Here is a 22,534-nt window from a genome sequence, read left to right as displayed (position 1 = left end):
GGTTATGTACAACAAAGCATCCGAATGAAGGTCATTCATTGGCATCAATGCACAAGCCCTCCCTAACACCAGTTTAATGACCAAGGATTGTGTTATAGCCACAAAGTGATTACATTAAAATAAACATCATCCACAGTCCATCCTATCTTTTTTCTCACATGTGTTCATCAATTTTCTTCTTCCTCATTTTATCATCTACCTATAGCTGCTGAAAGCAGATGCAGTCTGTATTTTAAGAGATAATAGAAAGTTATCTGAAATATGACAAGTACCTGCTATTAGACATAAAATAGGGGTAATTCACAAGAATGCCAGAGTTAATGTTCTGCTGCAAGCTTTATTATTCGATGAAATTATTTTTTTCATTTGTTTTGCCGCATCTTAACATCTGTTTGAAAGAGTCGAAAGAACAAATGTTCTGAAATGTAATCTCAATGTGCATACTTTTTGATTTCATTTATATGTTACATGAAACTCTGTGAAAAACAACAAAACAAATACATATATATTCATTTAGGAATTAAGAGTCCCTTATCGTCTTCTAGTTGAAAAACACAGTTATACTCCAGTGTGGGTAAATGCGACACACAGTTCATATTGCTCTCCTCCATCTTCCTTTGGGGTTAACCCCCCCATGCTCATGACGAGCTGAGCTCGTCTTGAGCCACGGTGCTCCGGTGCTCATGACGAGCTCAGCTCGTCATGGCCTGTGGAACGCTCAGGTGCGGGGAGAATTCCCCCGCTGTTCTGAACGTTCCACGGAGCCAATGCACCTGTGACGAGCTGAGCTCGTCATGAGCACAGGAGCACTGTAGCTCATGACGAGCTCAGCTCGTCATGAGCATGCGGGCACTGTGCGTGCCCCCCTTCCCCCAAGCACAGCGGGGAATAAACCCCGCAGCGAAGGGGTTAAAGGGACTCCCTGTTTATTTATAAACGTAGGAGCATAGGAAGGCATAGCCTTATGGACATCACACCCAGACCAACGACATCTGTCTAGTCATTGATCACAATATATTTAAATTTTCACACAGAAAAGTGACCAACAAGAGGTCGACCCCCATGTACTTCAATACAGCCCAGAGCTTATACCTGTTAACTCTGTCAAAGACTGAGCTGAGGTCTAAGAAGGATAAAATAAACAGCCTCCCCTTTGCTCCGGTAAATCAACATAAAAAGATTAAAATCCTGTCCAATAGTCCATTGTCTAAATGTACTGTTCAGTGCACTATGCAATACCTTCTTTCAGGTTTTGCAAGCAAAGACTCATAAAACATGGATGGCAAATACTGATATTGTTTTCCTGCAGTTGGATTGAAGGTCATTGCCGCTTGTGGTGTGAGGTGGTGGGAGAGTCACAACCTTGTTTCAAACCTGCAGGGGGTTTGGAATTGTCAAAGTTGAACATAGGACTGTTTGTGAAATTGCAAATAACTGTTGTTATAATTGATAATTGATAATTAATTGTTGATAATGAGAACAAGGCACAACACGCTTTTTCACACACGTTGTGTTTCCTCTAAATGACAGTGAAATAAGTGAAGGCATATTCACAGAAGGCTGTGGTACCCGCAGCCAACGGGCGGCTTTAGAGCATGGATTCCAACCCCATAGAAAGCACAGAGGACACTGGAGAAGCGCCGCTCCCGCCTGCGGTTAAAAGTCCCAGGCAGGCATCCATGCCTTATGTGAAATACCACACATGGCAGAGTAATCCGGCTCTGGACATGGTGATGAACGGGGCAGGTCTGCGTGCACCTGGGCAACATCACAGAATTTTAAAGAGCCGCAAACTAGGACTTTCATTAAATGTCTCCACCTTTTCCGCTTGCACTCAGACTGCATGATTATTATACAAATGTGTGGCTATTACTTGCACCAAGCACCTAGAAATGAGGACGGAAATAGTACAGCATTCTACGCTCAGACAGTGCAACACTGAGAAGTGTGATGGAGAATAAAAGCAAAGATAGAAGAAAAGAAGGTTAAAGGGGTCTCCTCCGTGCTCATTCACCGGCTCGCTGGGAGCCCTCGTGTTGGCCCTCAAAACCTCCTCTCCGCAGCTAGGGCCCAGTGGACGCCCATTGTGAGAAAGAGAGCGCGGTGCCAGGACACCTTGCTCTGCGTGGCCACGCCATGGTCCCGGCTCAATAAACAAGGAACGACTTTGGGAGCGAGGTTAGTGGTACAGTCCTTCATTTTCATTTCCTAGATATCTTCTGACTGATCAGGAGTATGTGGTTGTGGCCAGGAGTCACCTGGAGACTTTTTTCAGGGAAAATGTAGGAACTGCGGCCCCTATAGTGGTGTGGGATACTTGTAAGGCAGTCATTACAGGACTTACCCAGCAATATATATGGCGACAAAATTTAAAAAAGAGCAAACACAATGAATACAACGACACTTGAGATTCATAAGGTGGACGTTCAGCATGCGGAGGCCATTATAAAGGGTTTAGGGTATATTGAACAGTTAGATTTTAAGCTAATAGAATTACGATTAGCTTTAAAGAAAACATGGAGCGAAAAAAGTGTTGCCAGGTACAATAAAGATAGGGTAACACAGTACGAATTTGGGGAATATATAGGCAAAATACTTGCATTTAAGGTTGCAGATGACCGGGCTAAGGCTCATATTAAAGAAATAAGGGGGGGTAGATGGTAAAAAATACGTGTAACCACAGCAGATTCTAGAACAATTTGCTTTTTACTATAGAACACTCTACACTCCTACGATACAACCTACACAAGAGGATATCCGTAACTATAATCAAGATAATCCTGTTAAAAAGATGGGGGGTGAGAATTCAGATTTTTTGGAAGAAAGTATTTCAGATAGTGAGCTGGAATTAGCAATGGGTGGGATACCTTCGGGGAAGGCTGCGGGAGAAGATGCTCTACCATTAGAATTCTACAAAGTATTTAAGGATATTATGATGGAGCCGTTTAGCCAAGTGATAAAGGAAATTAGAACTGAAGGGAAAACGTCTGATTCATGGCATATGACCAAAATAATATTTTTCCTGAAGAAAGGTAAACCAGCTGAGGAATGTGGATCATTTAGACCAATTTCACTGATAAATGCAGATGCAAAAATATACGCTAAAATTCTGGCCAATCGTCTGGCCCCAATAATGCCCAACTTAGTCTCCCCCCATCAATATGGGTTTATTCAAGGGAGGGACACGACCTCGTATATAAACACGGCAGTAAGTGTATTTGATCTTGCTAATATTATCCCCACCCCACTCTGTATGATTTTATTAGATGCAGACAAGGCGTTCGATGGAGTGGGGTGGAATTCCTATGGGCTATGTTCACAGCTTTTGGAATTAAGGGACAATTTTTGCTACAGATACAAGCACTCTATGAAAAGCCCTGTGCTAAATTGGCTTACTTAGATCTTCAGTCATCTAATTTCCTGGTACTATGTGGTACCCGTCAAGGATGCCCTTTGTCACCTTTATTATTTGCCTTATACATAGAGCCTTTTATTTCTGCGTTGCAAAATGACTTGCAAATAAGGGATTTTAAATCAGGTGCAAACTCTCTGAGGGTAGTCGCCTACTCAGACGATATTGCGGTCTTTTCAACAGAACCCGGGGAGGCATTAAATATAATAACGGAAGCGGCGGAACAGTTTGGATTAATATCTGGCTACAAACTAAATGAAAGTAATACACAAGTTCTCCTTAACCATAAACCAGAGAGGCTTGTACCTGGCACTTGCTCAATTGTCACTTATCTAGGGGTTAAAATAACAGCAAGGATTGATAAAATATTAACACTGAACTACGATGAATTATTAAAAGAGACGAGTAGGTCTTTAAAAAAAATGGCACACATTACCAATTGAGATAATTGGTAGAGTCAATATTATTAAAATGAAAATTCTGCCTAAATTTCTTTACCTCTTTTGAGCCATACCTCTCCGCGTCCCAAATACATTTTAAAAAAAATGGAAGGAGTATTAAGTAGTTTTATTTGGGGTTATAGGAAGGCAAGGGGAGCAATAGGTCGGTTAAAACTTCCCTTTAGCCAAGGCGGTTTAGAGTTCCCAGACTTCAAAACATACTTTTGGTCAGCCAGTTTTGCTCGGTAACGCAGTCCTATTAATCCAGCCAATACTGTTTTTAGTCATAAGTTAATTTTTTGGGCAGAGAACAACATGTTTTTGTACAAACTTAATGATCCCAACTACTTTAAAAGGGCAAAATTTAAGACCATACGAGATGAGGTTTTAACCTGGCGTTCAATTATGTTAAGCAAAAATATCTCATGTTATCACAAGGAGTTACCTCTTTGGCAGAACCCAGGATTACCTGAGATATTCCAGGATTTGGCTGGAAAGAAATTGGATAGTAGTGGAGTCACTTGTATGGGAGATCTCTGGGGCATATTATCAAGGGGGTTTATCTCCGCTTTTTTGGCTTTAAAAGCCAAGAAAGCGGAGATAAAATTATCTTCCTATTACCTAGCTGTCGATAACACCAGTTAGCGACAGCTAGAAGGAGATAGCGACCATCTTGGGCCCCGCTTTGCATGTCAATGATATTTATCACTAATGACATGCAAAGTGGGCGTGCCAAGATGTTAGCGACTGGAAACATCGCTATCTCCTATTACGAACTATTAGAGATATTCGCGCTAAGCGCGAATATCTCCAAAAGCTAACACCTGCCCCTGAGCAGTTCTTAGCCATGTTATTCAATGGTAGGTGGATAACATGGCTAAGAGCATTAGCTCGGTAATGCATGAATATCGCTGACTTTTCAGCGATATTCATGCATTTCGGCCGATTTTTATCGCTTAGGAGATAAACCTTGCTAATAGCAAAGTTCCTAAGCGATAAAAATCGCTGCAGCTCGGCGATAAAAATATCGCCGCTAAACTAACATAGCGATAATTATCGCTAGTTGTTGGTAATATGCCCCTATATGATTATAGCGGTTTTGTGTCGTTTGAGAGGTTACAGGAAAAACATAAGCTACCAGGGTTCATGCTTTTTAAGTATTACCAGATTCAAGATTTTTTTGTGAAACATCTAAAGATGGAGAATACAAATGACCCTGAGATATGGGGCCTTCTCAATGCTGGGGGATCAAAATCTTTGATAAGTAGAGCATACAAATGGCTTAGCATTTGGAGACCCGACAACTGTTATAGAGTGGCAGAAAGGTGGAGTGGGATATTGGTAATGGCTGGTACGATCTCTCAGGCTCTTAACACTATAGATAAGGCTGTACATGTGACTAATTTGATATTGCAGCAGCACCGTATGATCAGTCTGTTATATTATACTCCGGATAGAATTGTAAAATGATCACTGGGTAATAATGCTAACAACGAACAGACAAAATGTCCAAAATGTGAGTTATATGCGGCAGATATTAAGCATATGTTTTTGACGTGTCCAGAATTAACAAAATTTTGGCGGAAAGTTGGAGATGTTCTACACCAAAAATTAGGGATAGGAGTACCTTTACAGATGTCTGAGGTTATGTTGGGATATAGTTATAGAAATTTAAATTGTAATAGCTTGTTTACCATCTTACTAGTAGCAGCAAGATTAACAATTGCTAGGGTGTGGACATCTCTGAAACCTCCAACTGTGACGGATTAATGGCTCTTACTGAGGCAGGTCTACGACATGGAACTCTCACTGGCTGGGTCGATAGGGATGCGGTCTATGACCAAATGTTTGGCAATATGGGGACATATTTTTGAATGAAAATGCAGACTGCTAAAAACCTTGAGGCAGAAAAAGGCAAAAACTCTCCATTTACTATTTATTTAGTTATATTTTTATCCTCCTCTTTTTTTACTGTTAAGTTTTTTTTCTTGAAAAGATCATATCAAATGGTTATCTGTTTATACGTATTTTGCTGGTTCACATTTTGATGCCTTTATCAATAAAAATATTTTTTTAAGAAAAAAGAAACTTCAGGAGTTTTGTGAAGCTGTTGATGTTTTCAGTTGTTTCAATATTCTAAATGACAACAGTGGACATCCTGCTGCGCTACTGCATTTGTGGACTTTATGGATGTGACCTTCCAGAAACGAGACAAACATACACCAGAATTTCAATTCTCAATTTTGAAACTATGCTTCCATTTTTCTGACTTATGTTGTTTATCCAGTTTTATAGGGGGAATATTTTGATAGATTCTGTATTGAATGAATGCTGTGGCAAGTTAATGGAGGCTTCTGTAAAATACATTTTCAGTTGTTGTGAACCTTCCTTTCCGAATTATTTACAATAAATCGCAATTGAACTACTATATGATAATGTTGATTAAGACTAGCGGCTGAAATTCGTTTTACATATCACTAACATCCTGCTAGCATGCTAAATTCTGAGATTTTATGTCGCAGATAATGAGTTGGGGAGCTACTGCTGAATCTTCTGCCCATGAATTGTACAAATTACCTGAAGTGCCCTTTGTCCCATTATCTTTTCTGTGAATAGCATCTAAATGGTTTGTTTTCCAGATTGTTCTGTGAAATGATGAAGTCTAACCTTGGCAGGAGGGAAATGTTATTCGTATATTCTTTTCAAACATAGGCAATATGCAAAACAATCTGACAAAAATAGATAGTAATTCAAATCAAAGGAATAGCCTGTAATCAAAGCCTTCCAACCCTGGCACTGAAGTGTACATGTTTTTGGACAGCTATGGACATATGCCTTCACACAATGTGCAAGGCTGGCAGTGGAAGAAGTAAGTTGGCTCATTGCACCATGCGGTAAGCTGTGGTGGGTGGAAGCAAATTGAGAAAGTCACTTGAACACATCAAAAGATGAAGGACATTGACCAAAAGCTCCTGTAAATACTTAGGTATATATGTATGTATACCTATTAAGGGTGTTTGCGAAAACATGAGATTGGTGACCAAACAAAGTTGAGGGTTACAAAAAATTGTAACCAAGGTTGTGTCCCTGCCATAATGTAAATATGGGCACACATTACTGGTAAACACAAACACTACCATACTATTATATGAACAATTTTTATTATATTATCAGACCACATATGTCAACTTCAAGTCCACCCACAGTTTAGTTAGACACTGTTATTTGTTAACAGAAAAATGGTGATTTAATACTTGGTGAATAGGGCAAGAATAGTGAAAAAGGTCTTCCGTTTTTTAGATACCACACACTTATAAAGGATTGATAGTTGGACTGATCCAATTATTACTCAAATTGAATTAGGGCCTGAGTATAAGTCTGGCGGTCCACGGACCGCAATACTGATGGTGGCACATCGGTAGTAATCGGGCCACTACTGCACCGGCAGTCAGACCGCCCTATTACAAGTAGGGCAGTCGGACCGTCATTACACTGCCACAACTGCCAAGGACCAGAGATCCCTGATAGTGATGCTGCGGTCTTAAGGCCACAATATGCTTGGTGGGACTGCCATGGTCCCACCAAGCATATTACGAGTTTCCTCTCTGTCACGGTTTTCATGATGGTTCATACTTCATCAAAACCATGGCGGAGATGAAGCAAAGGGGCCCTACAGGTTCCCCTGTTGCCTGTGGGCCATGGGGTGCATGCAGGGGGGCACAGGTTGTACCTCCTTGAGCATGCACCCCAGACCCTGCATGGCATGGACTGCACTAGTCCATGCCGTGCAGCTACTGCCTTTGATGTTCCCATTGTGGAGCCTGTTTCATAACCACTGATATGGGACCGCCAAAGAACCACCTGCCAATGATAATAATAAATAATAAATCCACATTTGTAAAGCGCACAATCACCCGTAAGGGTCTCCAGGCGCTGGGGGCCATCGGGAAGATTAAGCAAGCGGTTGCCCAGAGTCACATGGTGCTGGAATAACCTGCCGCCGGGGATCGAACTGTGATCCCCAGAATCCAGCGTCAGTCGTCCTAGCCGCGGTGCCACACAATGATAAAAAGTCTTAATCTGGCAGGGGGTGCGCACACAGGTGTGGCAGTTTGGGAGCCGGAAAGGAGCATGGCGGTACCGCTCCAGCACCGCAAAACTCATGTCAAGCCCTTAGACATTTTAACTGGTGTATGGTATCATGGTAGATTCAATTCACACATTTTCAATCATGAACATGTATTAGACTACTACTGACAGCTTTAGTAAAATTTAGTTTGGTGTTAATGATTAGTGATAATTGTGTTCTCTTTTTTTTCTTTGTGCGGTGGTCAGTGATTTTAATGCCAATAACAAATCCATTTCACAAATATGAAACAGTGGAAATATGTTGAATGATGACTGAGTTTGCATACCTGTACAGTCCTGTTGTTTAGGATTCTGACTTGATTTCTAGCTGTATTTGTCGAAATGGCCTGCAGATCCCCATATCACATACTTGAGAACTATTGTTGCGCTGGTGGTTTAATTTGTGTGATTGTCATCAAAATGCCCAATTAAACAACTTGATTATATAGTCTATGGCCGAAAGCGTTTGAGTAATTGTGTTCTTGATACTAGCTTACACTAGCAACAGAAAGAGCAATCAGTCCAATATGAGAATTTATGCAGCCCACAGCAGGTCCTTTTAGGAGAATACAGTGCCCACCTAGCGTTTTAGGTGCATATCATATTGACTGTAAGTGTTTGAAAGGATTGCTGACTCAATTCTTCAGGCTCCAGCCTCAATCTCTGCCCAGTATGCACCGACATTCCTTTGAAACCTTGTGCTATGATACCTCCACTTACTAAGCCAACGATGTATCCACAATGCCAACAGTGATCTGCACACTTGCTTACATAGTTTAAGGTGTACAGGTGAAATCATAGGGCCACATCAACACTGTAGAGGCAAGTGCAGTGTGGGGCAAAGCAGGTAACATCACATAACAGGGCACCAAGCCAGTTTCCCAATTTAGGTCAGTTAACTCCTCTGAAGCTCCATGTCTGCAGCCTAAAGCCAGGCATCGCTCAAATCAAGAACCAAAGAGCCGTGGAGCCAAGAAGAAATTCAGAATCCACAGTCCACACCACCACCAGAAAACTCCTTACGCCTGTCAGAAAGAGACAAAGCCAGCAGGGAGATCAGAATCAGCTATTAAGTGCTGAAGCAAGGTGTTGCAAATGCAGAGCTAAATCAGAGTATTGGCAGGAGTGTGAAGCCATTAGGAACATGGAAGCTTTGAAGGGACATACAGTGGGATGCCCAATCTCTACCTCATCAACAGGGATTTTGCTGTGCATAAAACTGAATCTAGGACAGAGGTTACTGCTGAATCTATAGTTAATTCTTGGGCTGATTCCTTCACCATCCATGGCAAAGGACTTTAGGCGAGATGTGGGAGCCTGAATACCGGTCGGCAACGGCCGAATTCGGCCGTTACAGACCAGTATTAGGGTTTCCATATGTAGGGTGCCTATATTTTACAGATTCTGTAAATTTAATGAATCAGTAAATTTACAGAATCGGTAAAATACCGAATTGGTATATTTACCGATTCGGTAAATCCACATGTAGGTGGCACTCCTAAGAGTGCCACAGGCCCTTAAAAGTCGGTATTTTACCACCCAATCCTATTGGGTGGTAAAATACCGAATTCAGGTTTGCATGCACACCTGTGCAATGTGACACACAGACATGCCCTTAGGGCATGTCTGTGTGCCACATGGCACACAAGCCCGGAATTGGGGTGCTAGAGGGTGTCAAAGTGACACCCCCTGCACCTTTGCAGGATTCGGTATTTACCGATTCGGTAAATACTGAATCGGTATTGCCCATTGATTCCTATGGGCTTCATGGCCCATAGGAATCAATGGGCAATACCGATTCGGTATTTACCGAATCGGTAAATACCGAATCCTACCGATTCAGTAATTTTTAAATTCGAATTACCTACATCCCCCCCCTTCCTATTTACCGACTCTTAAATACCGGATCGGTAAAATTCGGTATTTAAGAGTCGGTAAATAGGAATTACCTGCATCTGGCCCTAGATCTTGCCATCACTGCAGTCACATGTACAGATTGAAACTTTAGTCAGAAAGGGTACAAATGAACTGTGATCCAAAATTAATATACTGGTGTTTGAGACAGCTACTTTCTTCAACAGATCTGAAATTAATTAACTAATTAAGAGTATTCTTTTTTTTTTTTTTTTTTGGAAAACCTTTATTTTGCACTTTCAGAGAACAAATACGGGCCTACAACCATCCGGCCGGCCTCGACACTTCTTAAGCTTTGTAGCAAAATATACGTCAACTCGACAGCACGTCAGTACATAAGAGCATACAACATGTGGTACACTAAGGTCAACGTGCACCGAGTGTCAGGAGAAGTTAAGGTTAAATTTAAATGATTTTTTATATAAGGAGATACTGAAGCTAGAACGGATCAGTGTACAGAACAACCATCTATGTAATAAGCGGGCAACGTCTTTCAATGAAATCCAGCGAGCAATAAACATAGCCAAATTGGCGGCACAAAGCTAGCACAACAGGATGATGAAACACAAAGAATGGATCACGCTAGCCGCTACCCTCCTAACACCAGACCAACCCACTGACCCAGGAAGAAGCAAAAAGAAAAGGAGAAACAAAAAGAGAAAAATAAGGCCCATGGAAACAAAAATGAACCAATGAAGACCCCCCACCCAAAACGCATGCAGAGGCTATGGCCTACCCCCCCCTAGCAGTGTGTCTGTCGCCCCAAAAAGAGAACCCGAAATGTAGAAACAAGTAAGGAGAGAAAAGAGAAAGAGTTCCATAAAGAAAAGGAAGAAAAGGAATACTAATCACATAAGACCGGGGGAGGGCCATAAGAACATATCCAAAGCAACCCGCACATATTATTCCGGCCCCCCTTAACCCAGCCCCACTACCAATACAGTATCAATTTGCAAAATCCCCGGCAGTCCGTCCGCGCCCCAGCAATACAAGAAAAACAGTTCAGAGTTGAGAGAGGACACCCTCAGCCTTGCCCCTTACGGTAAAATGCAGCGACTAAGTCCAACTGGATAAAAAACAGCTACACGGTTATACCTGAAAGTCACCGACATGTATTACTCCGTCCGCCCGTACCCCGACCCCTCAACCAATACAATACCAACGTGAAACAGTCCCAGCAGTCCAACAGCATCCCAGCAGTACAAGTAGGACAGTCCTGACTCGGTAAGGGGCGACCTCAACCCTGTCCCCGTCGATACGGTGTAGCGACACAGTCCAACTGAACAACAGGCGGTCCGGAGACGATGAAGGAGCAGAGGGACCAAAACAGGACGAAGAGGCGGCCATTAAAGTTCACCCAGCGCATAGTCAGGTGGTTTGCAGTGGTAGGGGAAAAGGCCACACACGGCCAAGTCACCCCAGGATCCAATAAACAAGCAAGTGGCAGCCGTTCTCGAAGAAGGGGATGAGTCACACCAATATTCCGTAAAGAAGCCACAGGGTATATTTCACAGTGATGGTCCTCCAGCCATAGCGTGACTCCAGAAGCGCTGGACCTCCGTGAAGGTGCTCCCGCCGGCACCGCGGCCATGTTGGGGTCCGACAACCCCAGTGTACCAATAGCCACCAGGGCGGAGGCACTACAAAGGCCAGAGACAGGGTATGGCGTAGTGTCCGGCTTTCGAGGGCATCCTTGGTAGGGCAGAGAAGTTACAGTCAGCATCGCGTCCAACCGATCCCCCAATTTACAGGCAGCTGTAGACATGGCTGCTTTAAAGGTGTTTAGGGCGCCCAAGATATCGCTAAGCTGCAATGGCTCCTCAGGGAGAGAGGACGCACCTTGATCCTGCACCCAAGGCAACTCGATGCGGAGCTGCCCCGGCAATCGGCTACCGTCACCCCCTGCAGGCGTCTGGGCACCCCGCCAACGTTCAGCATGGCAAAACAAGTCCACGGGTACTAGGGCAGCCCCATCCATTCTTCCCGGTGTCGAAGCGGCGTGGGCAATAGGTGATGTCTGCTGCAGCAGCCCAGGATCGACGATTGCAGGAGATGAAAGCAATCGGAAAGATGGCGCCCGCCTCGACACTCGGGGATACAATGTATCTGCAGAGCCGCTCCCGAGCCAAAGAGAAACAACGTTGCGCCTCCCCGCTAAAGTGCCCACAGCCTAGGAATCAGGCGGAGTGGGAAGCGGAGGGTGTAGAACAGCTGCTCCGCCATGCCAGCCGACTCCGTTGTGCCGGTAATGGCCGCCGTCGTTCCGTGAAGAGTCGGACGCTAGCAAAGGACAAAGACCCGGTCCCGTCCGGGAAGCAGGAGAGGAAGGTGAGGGCGTTTCGGCGCTTCCCCTGCTGGGATCAACCCAAGAAGCACATCAGCACGATCAGGACCGCCTCCCGATTCCGCTGCCGGCAAGCAACACAAGAACTAGGATCAGGATGTTGCGGAAATCGGGAGAATGGCGAGATGGTCAGCGGAGCTTAGGAGTCAAGCGGCCATCTTGCTCGCGAGCCAGACTCCTCCAATTAAGAGTATTCTAAATGAGATTAGTGAATTAGTACAGCTTCAAATCAATACTAGAGCTCAGGATTGGTTATATGAAACGAATGAGAACATGATTCATTTGTTGGAGGAAGTGAGGTAACCAAACATCGAGTTTTGGATTTCAAGGATAAATTGATTAAATCTCTGAATCAGAATGCACAATTTGAAAATTAACTGGTATGTCTTTGAAACAAACAAGAAGAGATAGAAAAACATTTGCGATGTTTCAGCCTTAGATGTATAGGTATTCCTGAAAATAAATAGGATAACATTGGTATTGTTGCTTTTATTGACTCATTAATTATAACACCTATTATTCGAGACATGAGTCAAGACCTTACAATTATGAGAGCCCAAAGGGTACCCTTGAAAATTGTCCCCATTGCCAAACACCCAATACCTATTTTGGTGAATTTTTTAAATAAAGGATAAGAGAATTCATTTCTACCAAAGCAATTCAGAATAAGTCATTGGAAGTGAAAAAGATATTGCACATTTAGAATTATTTCAGATATAATATATACACAGCAAACAAGTGTAGAGAGTTTAAAAATATGTTTATATGAGTTTTGCTGTGTTGGGATACAACCCTCACTTGTGTGAACAAAACCTAAGCCCATTTATAAGAGGAAATTCAATGTAAGTGTTAAAGAAGCTCAGGTTTTTTTATGATACTAGGAGATGCTACTTTAGGGCCAACACATAAGGACATGTTGGATGAATTATGGGAAAAGCATAAAAATCAGAGAGTTACATTGCATTTTATGGGTGTATTACATAGGCTGCTTGGTATCATTGTAGACTGACAGTATTCATATTAAAATTGCACTTTAGAAGACTTTTGAAACCTCTGGAAGTATATTGACAATTTGTACTTTAAAACATTTTCTGAAGTATTTATACGTTGTTAAATACTTATGCAGCTAAAATTGTTGTTTTTAATTTCATGTTTGGACACATTATAAATGATAGCCATGTTACAAGTAAGAACATGTTGCACTTTGTAAAAGGGTAGATTATATGATATTACACATGAGGCCCTTTTGCGTTGTATATGCTCAGCCACATGTAATTCTCATAAGGAATTCAATGCGAGTGTAATTAGTAACTGATATTATAAGGGTACAAATAGTTTTTTATGATAGAAGGTAATATACAATTATTTTGTCATTGGCTTGAACAATGGATAAAAGCAGTGTTCTATTTAAGCTTGGGTGCTTAGACATAATCTGGCTGTTATTCATTTACAGGAAATTCTTATGAGTAGTTTGCTGATTTATACCATGTTTAAAACATGGTTAAGGTTTAGATGTTTCTCAGCTATGACTTCTGCTCATGGAGGGGCCGCAATGTTTATTTCTAAGTGTCTGGAGGTTGGAATTGGCAAGCTGACAAAAAGGGGTATTTTTCCTGGATGAATTGTGCTACATTTTTGGATTGAATTATCTTAGTGAATATGTATGCCCCTAAAGAGGAAAACCCCAAGCTTTCATTAAATGTTTTTCAATAACTTTTATCCCTTCATAGTAAAATTAACTTTTGTGAGCAATGTTATCTTGATACAGAATCCTACTTTCAATTCTACAAGCCTTATTGGAAAACATAATAATGTTAAAACTGCTAAAATTGTAACTTCTTATCACAAAAAGTTGCATATAATAGTCCCTTGGAGAACCAAATGTCCTAATAAAAAGAAATACACCTGTATTCCTCCAAACACAATTCAGCCACATTTATTCATGGTATATGCCACTTCTAAAGAAGCTGATATCTATCAAATAAAGACCTTTAGAATGCAAAGTAAGAACAATCTTTATTATCTAGATGTCAGCCCTATCCTTGGCCAATTATGGGTAGGCAGAATTTTAATTAGAATGTTGGTTTTCTCTTTATTCACCTTTGCGTTCTCTGCTGGTCCATGTATTATGTATGAGATTTCTTTTAAAGCAGTTGAAAGTAAGTTTTTAACATTTATCTAGGGAAATAAAATCCTTAAATATTCACTTCACACTTTGTACAAAATTACATCAGGAGGAGATCTAGCATTTTCTGACATGAAGATTTATTATTATGTGAGTTTGCAAGATTCACTCATATATGATCCAGAAATAAAAATCTGCAATTTGCACATATACACTTTGATAGTGAATAGATGATCATTATTGTTAATAACAGCAGCATCAATAATATTTTTAAATGTATCCTAGAACCCAAAAAAGTACTTTATAAAGTTTTGCAATAGTGTTTTAAAAGGAAAGAGCACAGTTTGTAAGAATGATTATGTCTCCTATTTTAAGGCTGCCACATGTTTACATTAATAATCTGAGTCACATGGAATTGAGATAGAAAATTTAAGTTTTTTGTCTAAATTATCAAATTTTATAATTAATGTTGGAAGGAAACCTGGAGAACTATAGAACTATCTATAAAGGTATTAAAATCTTAGGAAAAAGTTTGTATAATATTAGTTGTCATTTTGTATCAGATATTGACGCTGTAAGCATAAGCACTATCATAGATCTGGTCTCAAATGTAATTGAGAATCGGAGTACAAGATCCATAGGATTTTGGAAAAATTATGTTTCAGATTTAAAGAAAACAAAGGTTTTTCCAAAAATCTTTCATACCTGGGATATTGAGGAACATATGACACTGACATTAGATATAGTTAACCAAAATCAACTAGACTACTTTTTCAGTTTTACAGTTTTTACTTTTAAGTGGAGCTAACTGTTAGAAAATGCAATAATTTGGTGTCATCCATCCACATTTTTAGATAAGGTTAAATCAAATTATTCTGCTAAGTCTTTTAGACATATTTCTGATTGATATGCTTTGTACTCTATGCTAAGTCAGTACAAGAATGAAGTTCTTAGATATTGTTAAAAATAATTAACTAATATATTACCACCATATCCCACAATAAGCAAATTGGAGTATTCTACAATTATAGGACTGTCAATTAGTTATCAAAATCTGATTTATATTTCTATGCTTATGGTTCAACCATTGCTATCGTAAAATTAGACCACTTGGTTACTATGTTTTCAACGTGGGTGATTAACATGCATAGTGAAGGATTGAGAATGGGATCAATGCGAACAATACTTAAACTTGCTTAAACTCTGGGAAATCATTTTTGAGCTTCTGCTTAGTATGTGGAATATTGCATTTTATGTACAGACAATGATATTATAATTGAACTGCCTATTTGTATTGATATTGATATTTATTATTCTATTTACTTTTGAGAATTTCGATGGGTTTAGGATATTCTATTTTAAACTGAATTAATAAGAAAACAACAAAAATAGTTCCTTGTGAGGGGAGGGTAAGCAGAACGTGCTTCTTTGCCATGAGGGCCTAACCCCTGACCACACTCCTAGATAAATTACAAGCCAGTAGCTTGCTGTCTGATACCTAACCCATTAACTGATAGCTTGGTCTTTGCTTCAGTATTCAGATGTTTTTTTAACAACTTGTCACCTTTACCTTTAATCCATCATACATTTATTTTTTCTGTTATTGGTACAATAAGAATGTTTTAGTGATTCTTTGGACTTATAGTGGGTTATTGTCCACATTTTTAAATTGACACCCTATGAAAATAAATGTTATACTTGTTCAGAATATGTCAAAACAGGTGGTGTGTCACCTTTTGTGATGATTTAATAATGTCAATGAATTTTAGGCAATGTGTAATTTCAAAGTTTGGTTAAAAATCAGGCCAGTAGAATCAAAATGCAAACTATAAAGACAAGGGTTCAATGATAATGATAAGTAAAAAAACTTAAGGCCTGATTTCCATCTTGGCAAACAAGTTACTCCTTCACAATGTTGACTGATATCCCGTCTGCCGAAATATATACATCCCATATGATATCATGGGATTTATAGTTTGGTGGATGAGATGTCTGTCACCATTGTGACGGAGCAACCCATTCGCCAAGATCTAAATCACGCCCTTTGACATTAATTACAAATAGTTTGCATCATTAAATACATTACTAATTATTCAGATACATTTGCAGATCAAGTTAAAGGTAAGCAATTCCAACTGAAACAAAGAAACAATAAAATTTAAATAACCACCAATATAAAATGCATTAACAAATATTTAAAAAATAAAAGTAAGGGGGTGTGGTTGATGCACTGGTGAGGAATGTAATTGTGCATATAATGTGATACATACCTTGGTGATGTAGTGGTAGAACAATGTGGGTCAAGGAGGCATAGTAACATGCAACCTTTGGCACAAGTTGTAAACTGGGGCATAATTTCTTCCAAATTCATATCTGAGAGCACTGGCTGGATGTGCCATTGATAGACATTGTTGGTGATTAGAACACATTCAGGTTTGGTTGGACTGAGCATTAGGTAGTTAATTGACTTCCTTGTTTGGATGAGAGAGTGACAGATTCAGAGACGGTGGGATGTGGATAAGTAGTGAAACTTACACATAGAGTTGAGTTCCTTTAGTATATTGGTACATTTATCTTATGAATTAGGAAGAAGGACTTGTAGTGGTTTCCTGTAGTAGTTAGATTTCACTAAGAAAGGGATGACATCAATGTAAATATATCAATGGCTTTTGTTAGATCTCTAGTACTATAAATCACCAAACAATGGGATATGACCCTTTAAATGTATCATAAGAATTCTCAGAATCACAGGCATATAAATGGAGTGTCTGAAAATTGAAGGCTACTCAGTGACTTGTAAAAAAGTAGATGCACAACAATCGGACCTTCTTTAATGAAACTCCAAGATGAGCATTTTATCAAAGCCATCCTCTTCTTTCTCTGCCACCTGCAGGATGTTTCCTTTGTTGATCCTGTTGTACTAGATAATGTTAGTCAAGGAGTGGTGAATACCACTTCAACAGAGCATAAGCTTAAAGTCTCTCTACCCCTCTTGCCTTCAGTATTATCTATTTTTTAGAACAGTGTGTTTAACAAGTCATATTGCACTTTGAAGCTCATTTAGAAATGAGAAATTTTTGGGAATTCCTCATAGTAGCTAGCCTTCTTTGCAATCACCTCATTGGAAAGGTATTCTTAAGATACCGTTATATCACTTACTAGGGGATACTCCGACAACTCTCACAATCAACTAAATCACCCCCACTGAAGTGCTTCACTTTACAAATACATGCATTTGAGAGTCCTAGAAGGATAATACCTCATATCAACTGCTGAAAATTATTCAGCGTTCCCTCTATGATTGTCCTTGAGCTAGCAGAGAGTGATATTTCAGTAGGTCTGTCTGCATCCAAAAGAACCTTAGCCCTTTTATAATTGAAGCATTGATGCATGCTCTTTTTAGGGAGAGTGGGACACATTCATACCTCTTCTAGAAGCTAATTTGGGTGTATGTTGCATGAAAATGAATCCAGAGGGCTTTGTTGTTTTCTCCACCAAAAAGATATTTGCTTCTTAAAGATGATGACTTCAGTCAGACATACAGATAACTTGGTTAATGCCCTTCAATTTATTCATTAAGTCCTATTACAATATGCCTAAATGTACATTTTAAAGTTAGAAGAGTTTGCCTAGCTCCTCGACTCTTGAATGGAGAGAGGGTAGTCTGAAGTGTGGTCTCACTACTAAATGTCCTTAAGTTATTTGGACTAACCTCAGGGAAATCTCAGGTAGCATCTTGTTTGTGTCTGCAGTACCTTCTTGTGAGCGTCTACACTAGTCCAGGAGTATCATATATACTTAATGCAAGAACTAAATTATCCAAAGCTCACTAGATTTTATTTGCATCTATAGCTTGTTTGATGGCCTGCATCCTTATTCATAAATATCTTTTCGTCTGCATTTCTTCTACTTGGGCCCAATACAAGTCAGGCGCTAAATGGTCTGGTGTTTTCCTCTATCATTCGCAGTTACCAAAAAAAATCATTGTCTGGTAGGCGGGCGGCATGGTGTTCCTGTGGTGGTGCAGTTAAAAGGCTCAACTGTGAGCCTTAATGCTGCATCTCTGTGGGACTGCCACAGCACGTTCCAGCACGGCATGGACTCTGAAGTCCATGCTGTGCTGGAACTGAAGGTGCATGCATACAGGGTGGCACAACATATTCCCCCCTGCTTCCACCAACATACATACAGCAAGGGGGGCCCTCTAGGGCCTCCTTTGTTTCTTGAGTGCCAGTAGTTTCATGGATGAGAAACCTCTATGAGACTCCTAGTGGTCAGGAAACTCGTAATATGCACAGCGGTGCCGCATTTGGCGCCAGCAGCATATTGTGAGCCCCTGATCACCGAACCATTACCAGGGAATGCAGTTTCCTGGCGGTTGGGGCGGTTTAATGACAGTCTGACCGACAAAGTTGTAATACAGTGGTCAGACCGCCGGTGCAACGGTGGCCGTACTGCCACGCCACAGTGAGTTTGACAGTCCATGGACTACCAAACTCATAATCAGGCCCTTACTTACTTTGTTCAACTATGCTGGCTTAGTTTATGGTAGTTAATTATCTCTAGCTAGTTTGAGTTTTTAGCTACGCAATATAAGACTCCTCCATATTTTAAAACCCTTACGTTTGCAAAGCCATTTGAGGTCAAAATGTAGACAATTGGTGTGAATATTTGTTTCCATAAACAAACAACAACACATTGGTTAGTTCTTCTTGAAAAATATCAGAATTACTCCTTGTAGGTTTCATGGCATGTGATATAACAAGGGTTGAGAACCCTATGCCGCTTTTTGTTCTAAGAAAAAGAGCATGATACCAAAAAACTGCTTTGGAGTTTGGCTTACAGGATTTCTCTAAAGGTTAGAAGATCTGAGAATGAATCTCATTTCAGACAAGTGAGAGAATATGAAGGATGCCATCTGCAAAAACAACACTTGATGGACAGAATGCAGAACAATGTCATACATTCACCCCAGTACAGAGATCTGTGCCTAAATCCATCGTAGTTTTTGCTCACCATTCCATTCCAGTTTGTACCCAGCCATATGCAAATCAGTCTTGACCCTGTGCCCAATGGGAACAGTCCAGCCCTAACTGCCAGGCCAGGTCCTCCCTGAACTGGAAACAAGCATCCTAGAACTGGTTTCGGGTTTTCACTCTTCTTCAGCCAGGATAGCTTGACTCCGGTGGCATGTAGAGCAAGGGACCCACGTCTGGGTATACCCGTCCCACACTGACAAATGCAAAAACAACAATTGATGTCATCTACGCACCATACCCTGTGCATCGTACCTGGTCTGAAGTATGAAGCAGACAATCACGTTCCAGGCCTGTTAAATCTATTACATCTATTTGTATCAGTTAAATAGAAGACATGTTTGATCTCATCCAGATTCTACCCAAGTCCTAACAAGCCTTCTGACTCTACCCAACATTGTGCCTCATTCAGAGGAGCAGAAACTTCATATTCATGACCACTGAAAGCTATTGTCTTTGTGCCTGCACTGACGCCACCAACAAGTGCAAGTGATGTCCCCTTAAAAGTATGCTGCTCTTCTGAGAAATATAGGTACTCGTTCATTGAAGTTTTAGAATCCCTACTGAGACGTTGCCCCAATAAAGTGCATTAACCGTGGTTTCATTTTGAACCTAAACCAATCCTATGAATAGGTGCTCTTACCTACTTATGCTGGCTGTCAATGTACATAATGACGTAGGAGATGTTCATGTTGATGGGTGCAGGTCATATTCCAGGACCAATCAATAATTGACTCTATCCAGAGACTGCAACCAAGTGGCAGCACCAGTGGCAGCACCATACTCACTCTTCTTGGAGTCTTACAACAGCATACATACGTTGCAGATCTATGCTTATCACACAGAACGAGTGTAGTTTAAAAGGTAGACCGTTTGGCTTTGACATTACTTTGTATTGCTTTCTTCTGGACTGCACGAAGCCGTATGACTGATTGGTCCTCCGCATCTCTGTAATGATAATATGCTCAATTTAATTCAGCAGCGCGTTCTTTTCACTTTTTTTAAATTACTTCTGAAGAACTCCAACAGAATGCTGTCTAAGGATTTTTTAATTACAATTTGCATTTGGCATAGACTTCAGCAAAAAAGCAGTAATTGTTTATCATTCAGTGTCCAAGAGTATTCATGCTGCAGCAAGGAAGCTGTCATTTATTGTCAGTCACTGCCTTAATAAAGGAGCATATTTAAAAATATATTGATTTAAGTGTATAAGCTGTGCAATGTATAAAATACTTGTATAGGTGGATAGTTTACAAGGTTTTGGGTAGCCACTGGAACACATTTGTAACTTAAACATACTCAACTCTTAATGCATGACTGTATTTTTATAGCTGACCTAGATCGCATGCTCCAATGTTCCCAAACTGTTATGTGCCTGATGTATGAATTGCTTACGGTATTCATTCTTAGATTTTTGAAAAATGTAAAATGTGCCTGTTCTCTACAGTTTTCCTGTTAAACACGTGTGTGGTATTAATGTTGACAATGTTAAGTAGTTCAGTGCATCCCTGAAGGTTCTATGGCATGGTACGTTGAAGGATTGTGCCTTTTGATGAGTTCTGCAGGTGTGCAGGATGTAGGCACAAAATAGTACTGTCTTAGGAATGATGGAAGAGGTGATATAGTCACATACAAAGTAGTAATAGTTCTTCCTTTTCAATGAACTTTCCCAATACCACACACTCCAATGCCTACCCCCATGGCACCATAACTCAGTGATGCTGTTCTTTTACTTAGAAAATTGTGAAAATGTATTATGCGTAGTGCGAGACATGCACTTCTGCAGGGCCGTGAAAGGAATAGAAACATGTTGGTTTAATATGTTAGTATAGATATTGATGAGCTGTGACATGCTGTTCTATGACAAATCTGTATTAATGGGTAAGTAACTGGTTAAAACCATAAAAAGTGCACATTTTAAGTTTTTCTTTTATCATTCAATTTAACACTGCACTGCCATGCACCATGCACCCTTTGCACATTACCCCTTTTATTAACAAAACCTCCTTGAAAGTGGTCTGCAATGTATTTGTAACATCAATTTACGTGCGCTGATTTGTGTTAGGACGTTGAGCTTTGCAGGAGGCTGCTAGGCAGACAGACATGTTGCACATGCTTCCCCTTTCATTCATGCACCCTGTGTTCTCCCAGGCTTCAGCATTGTTAACCAGTGTATCATGCAGTGTGTGCTACACTGTAGCTTTTGCATTGCACTTCATGGCTCCTTTTCTCACATTTCATGAGAATGCAGTGCTTGTGAAAGGTGCTGATTTACCAGCATTGGATACTGAAGTCCTCCATTTATCCACAGGCCATGTACAGCATGGGCAGTGGCTGAGCAATCTTCCCCTCACTGCCCCACCAATGAGGTTCAACCCTGCTTCAGGAGGTAAGAGGGCAATTTAACCTGTACAACGCCTGACCTCTCTGCTGTCAATCAATGTGTTTTCATATTAACATGCTCATAGGATGTTTTTTCAATGAAAGGGAACAGAAACATAAATCGCATATAAAATGTTGTTAGTCCCACTATATCAGGAAATATTTTAAAATAAACTCTTTAGATAAAGTCGGAATTATCAAAACAGAATTATCACATCATCATGAATTAATCCAGTTGTGGCAATTTTTGAATTCATTGTATTTTAGCTATTTATCTTTGCAATCCATGACATTAAACAGGCTCCACACAGTTGGTGTGCTTAATGTGTGATAGTGTGTTAAATGTAATGTTTGAGCAAACTGCAGTTTGATACTTTAAAGCGTTATTAAATATGTTCAGGGTTAAGTTTAAATTATATGCCACTTGGGACCATATTATAGAAGTGCCCCGGGGCGCAACTGGAGTTTGCACCTGTTTTGCCTGCCCCCAGAGCTCATTCCTATTACAGAAGGGGCTGCAGACGCTTGTACGTCCCCTTCTGTAATACTGAAAGTGCTGGTGCACATACAGCGCCAGCGTTTCCTCAAGAGGATGTTCCCTCATTTGCATGGGGGTGTGGTTCTATGCAAATGAAAGTATCCCTTTGCCTCTGCACCCATGGGGTATTACAGATGCGGCGCAGAGGCAAAGAAGTTCTCAGGAGGCGCACCTACAAGGTTGTGCACTGTCAGTGCACCCCCGATATCAACCCT

The 22,534-nt window shown here is 40.6% G+C and overlaps 1 protein-coding gene across 2 annotated transcripts in view; it reads left to right on the top strand.

Annotated features, from left to right (window-relative positions):
• Positions 1-22,534, top strand: part of MMP16 (matrix metallopeptidase 16) — a 514,191-nt gene that overhangs the window by 309,786 nt on the left and 181,871 nt on the right. The window contains exon 5 of one of the 2 annotated variants that reach the window (XM_086965966.1): positions 21,711-21,788. The exons of the other annotated variant lie outside the window; for it this stretch is intronic. Within the exon in view, the coding sequence (XP_086822092.1) occupies positions 21,711-21,788 (78 nt within the window). The remainder of the gene's footprint in view (positions 1-21,710; positions 21,789-22,534) is intronic. 2 annotated transcript variants of the gene reach the window in all.

The sequence above is a fragment of the Lissotriton vulgaris genome, chromosome 4_1, assembly GCF_964263255.1.
Source record: "Lissotriton vulgaris chromosome 4_1, aLisVul1.2, whole genome shotgun sequence".
Lineage (NCBI taxonomy): Eukaryota > Metazoa > Chordata > Amphibia > Caudata > Salamandridae > Lissotriton > Lissotriton vulgaris.
The sequence above is the reverse complement of the archived record's forward strand: the minus strand, read 5'-3'. Positions and strand labels throughout refer to the sequence as shown.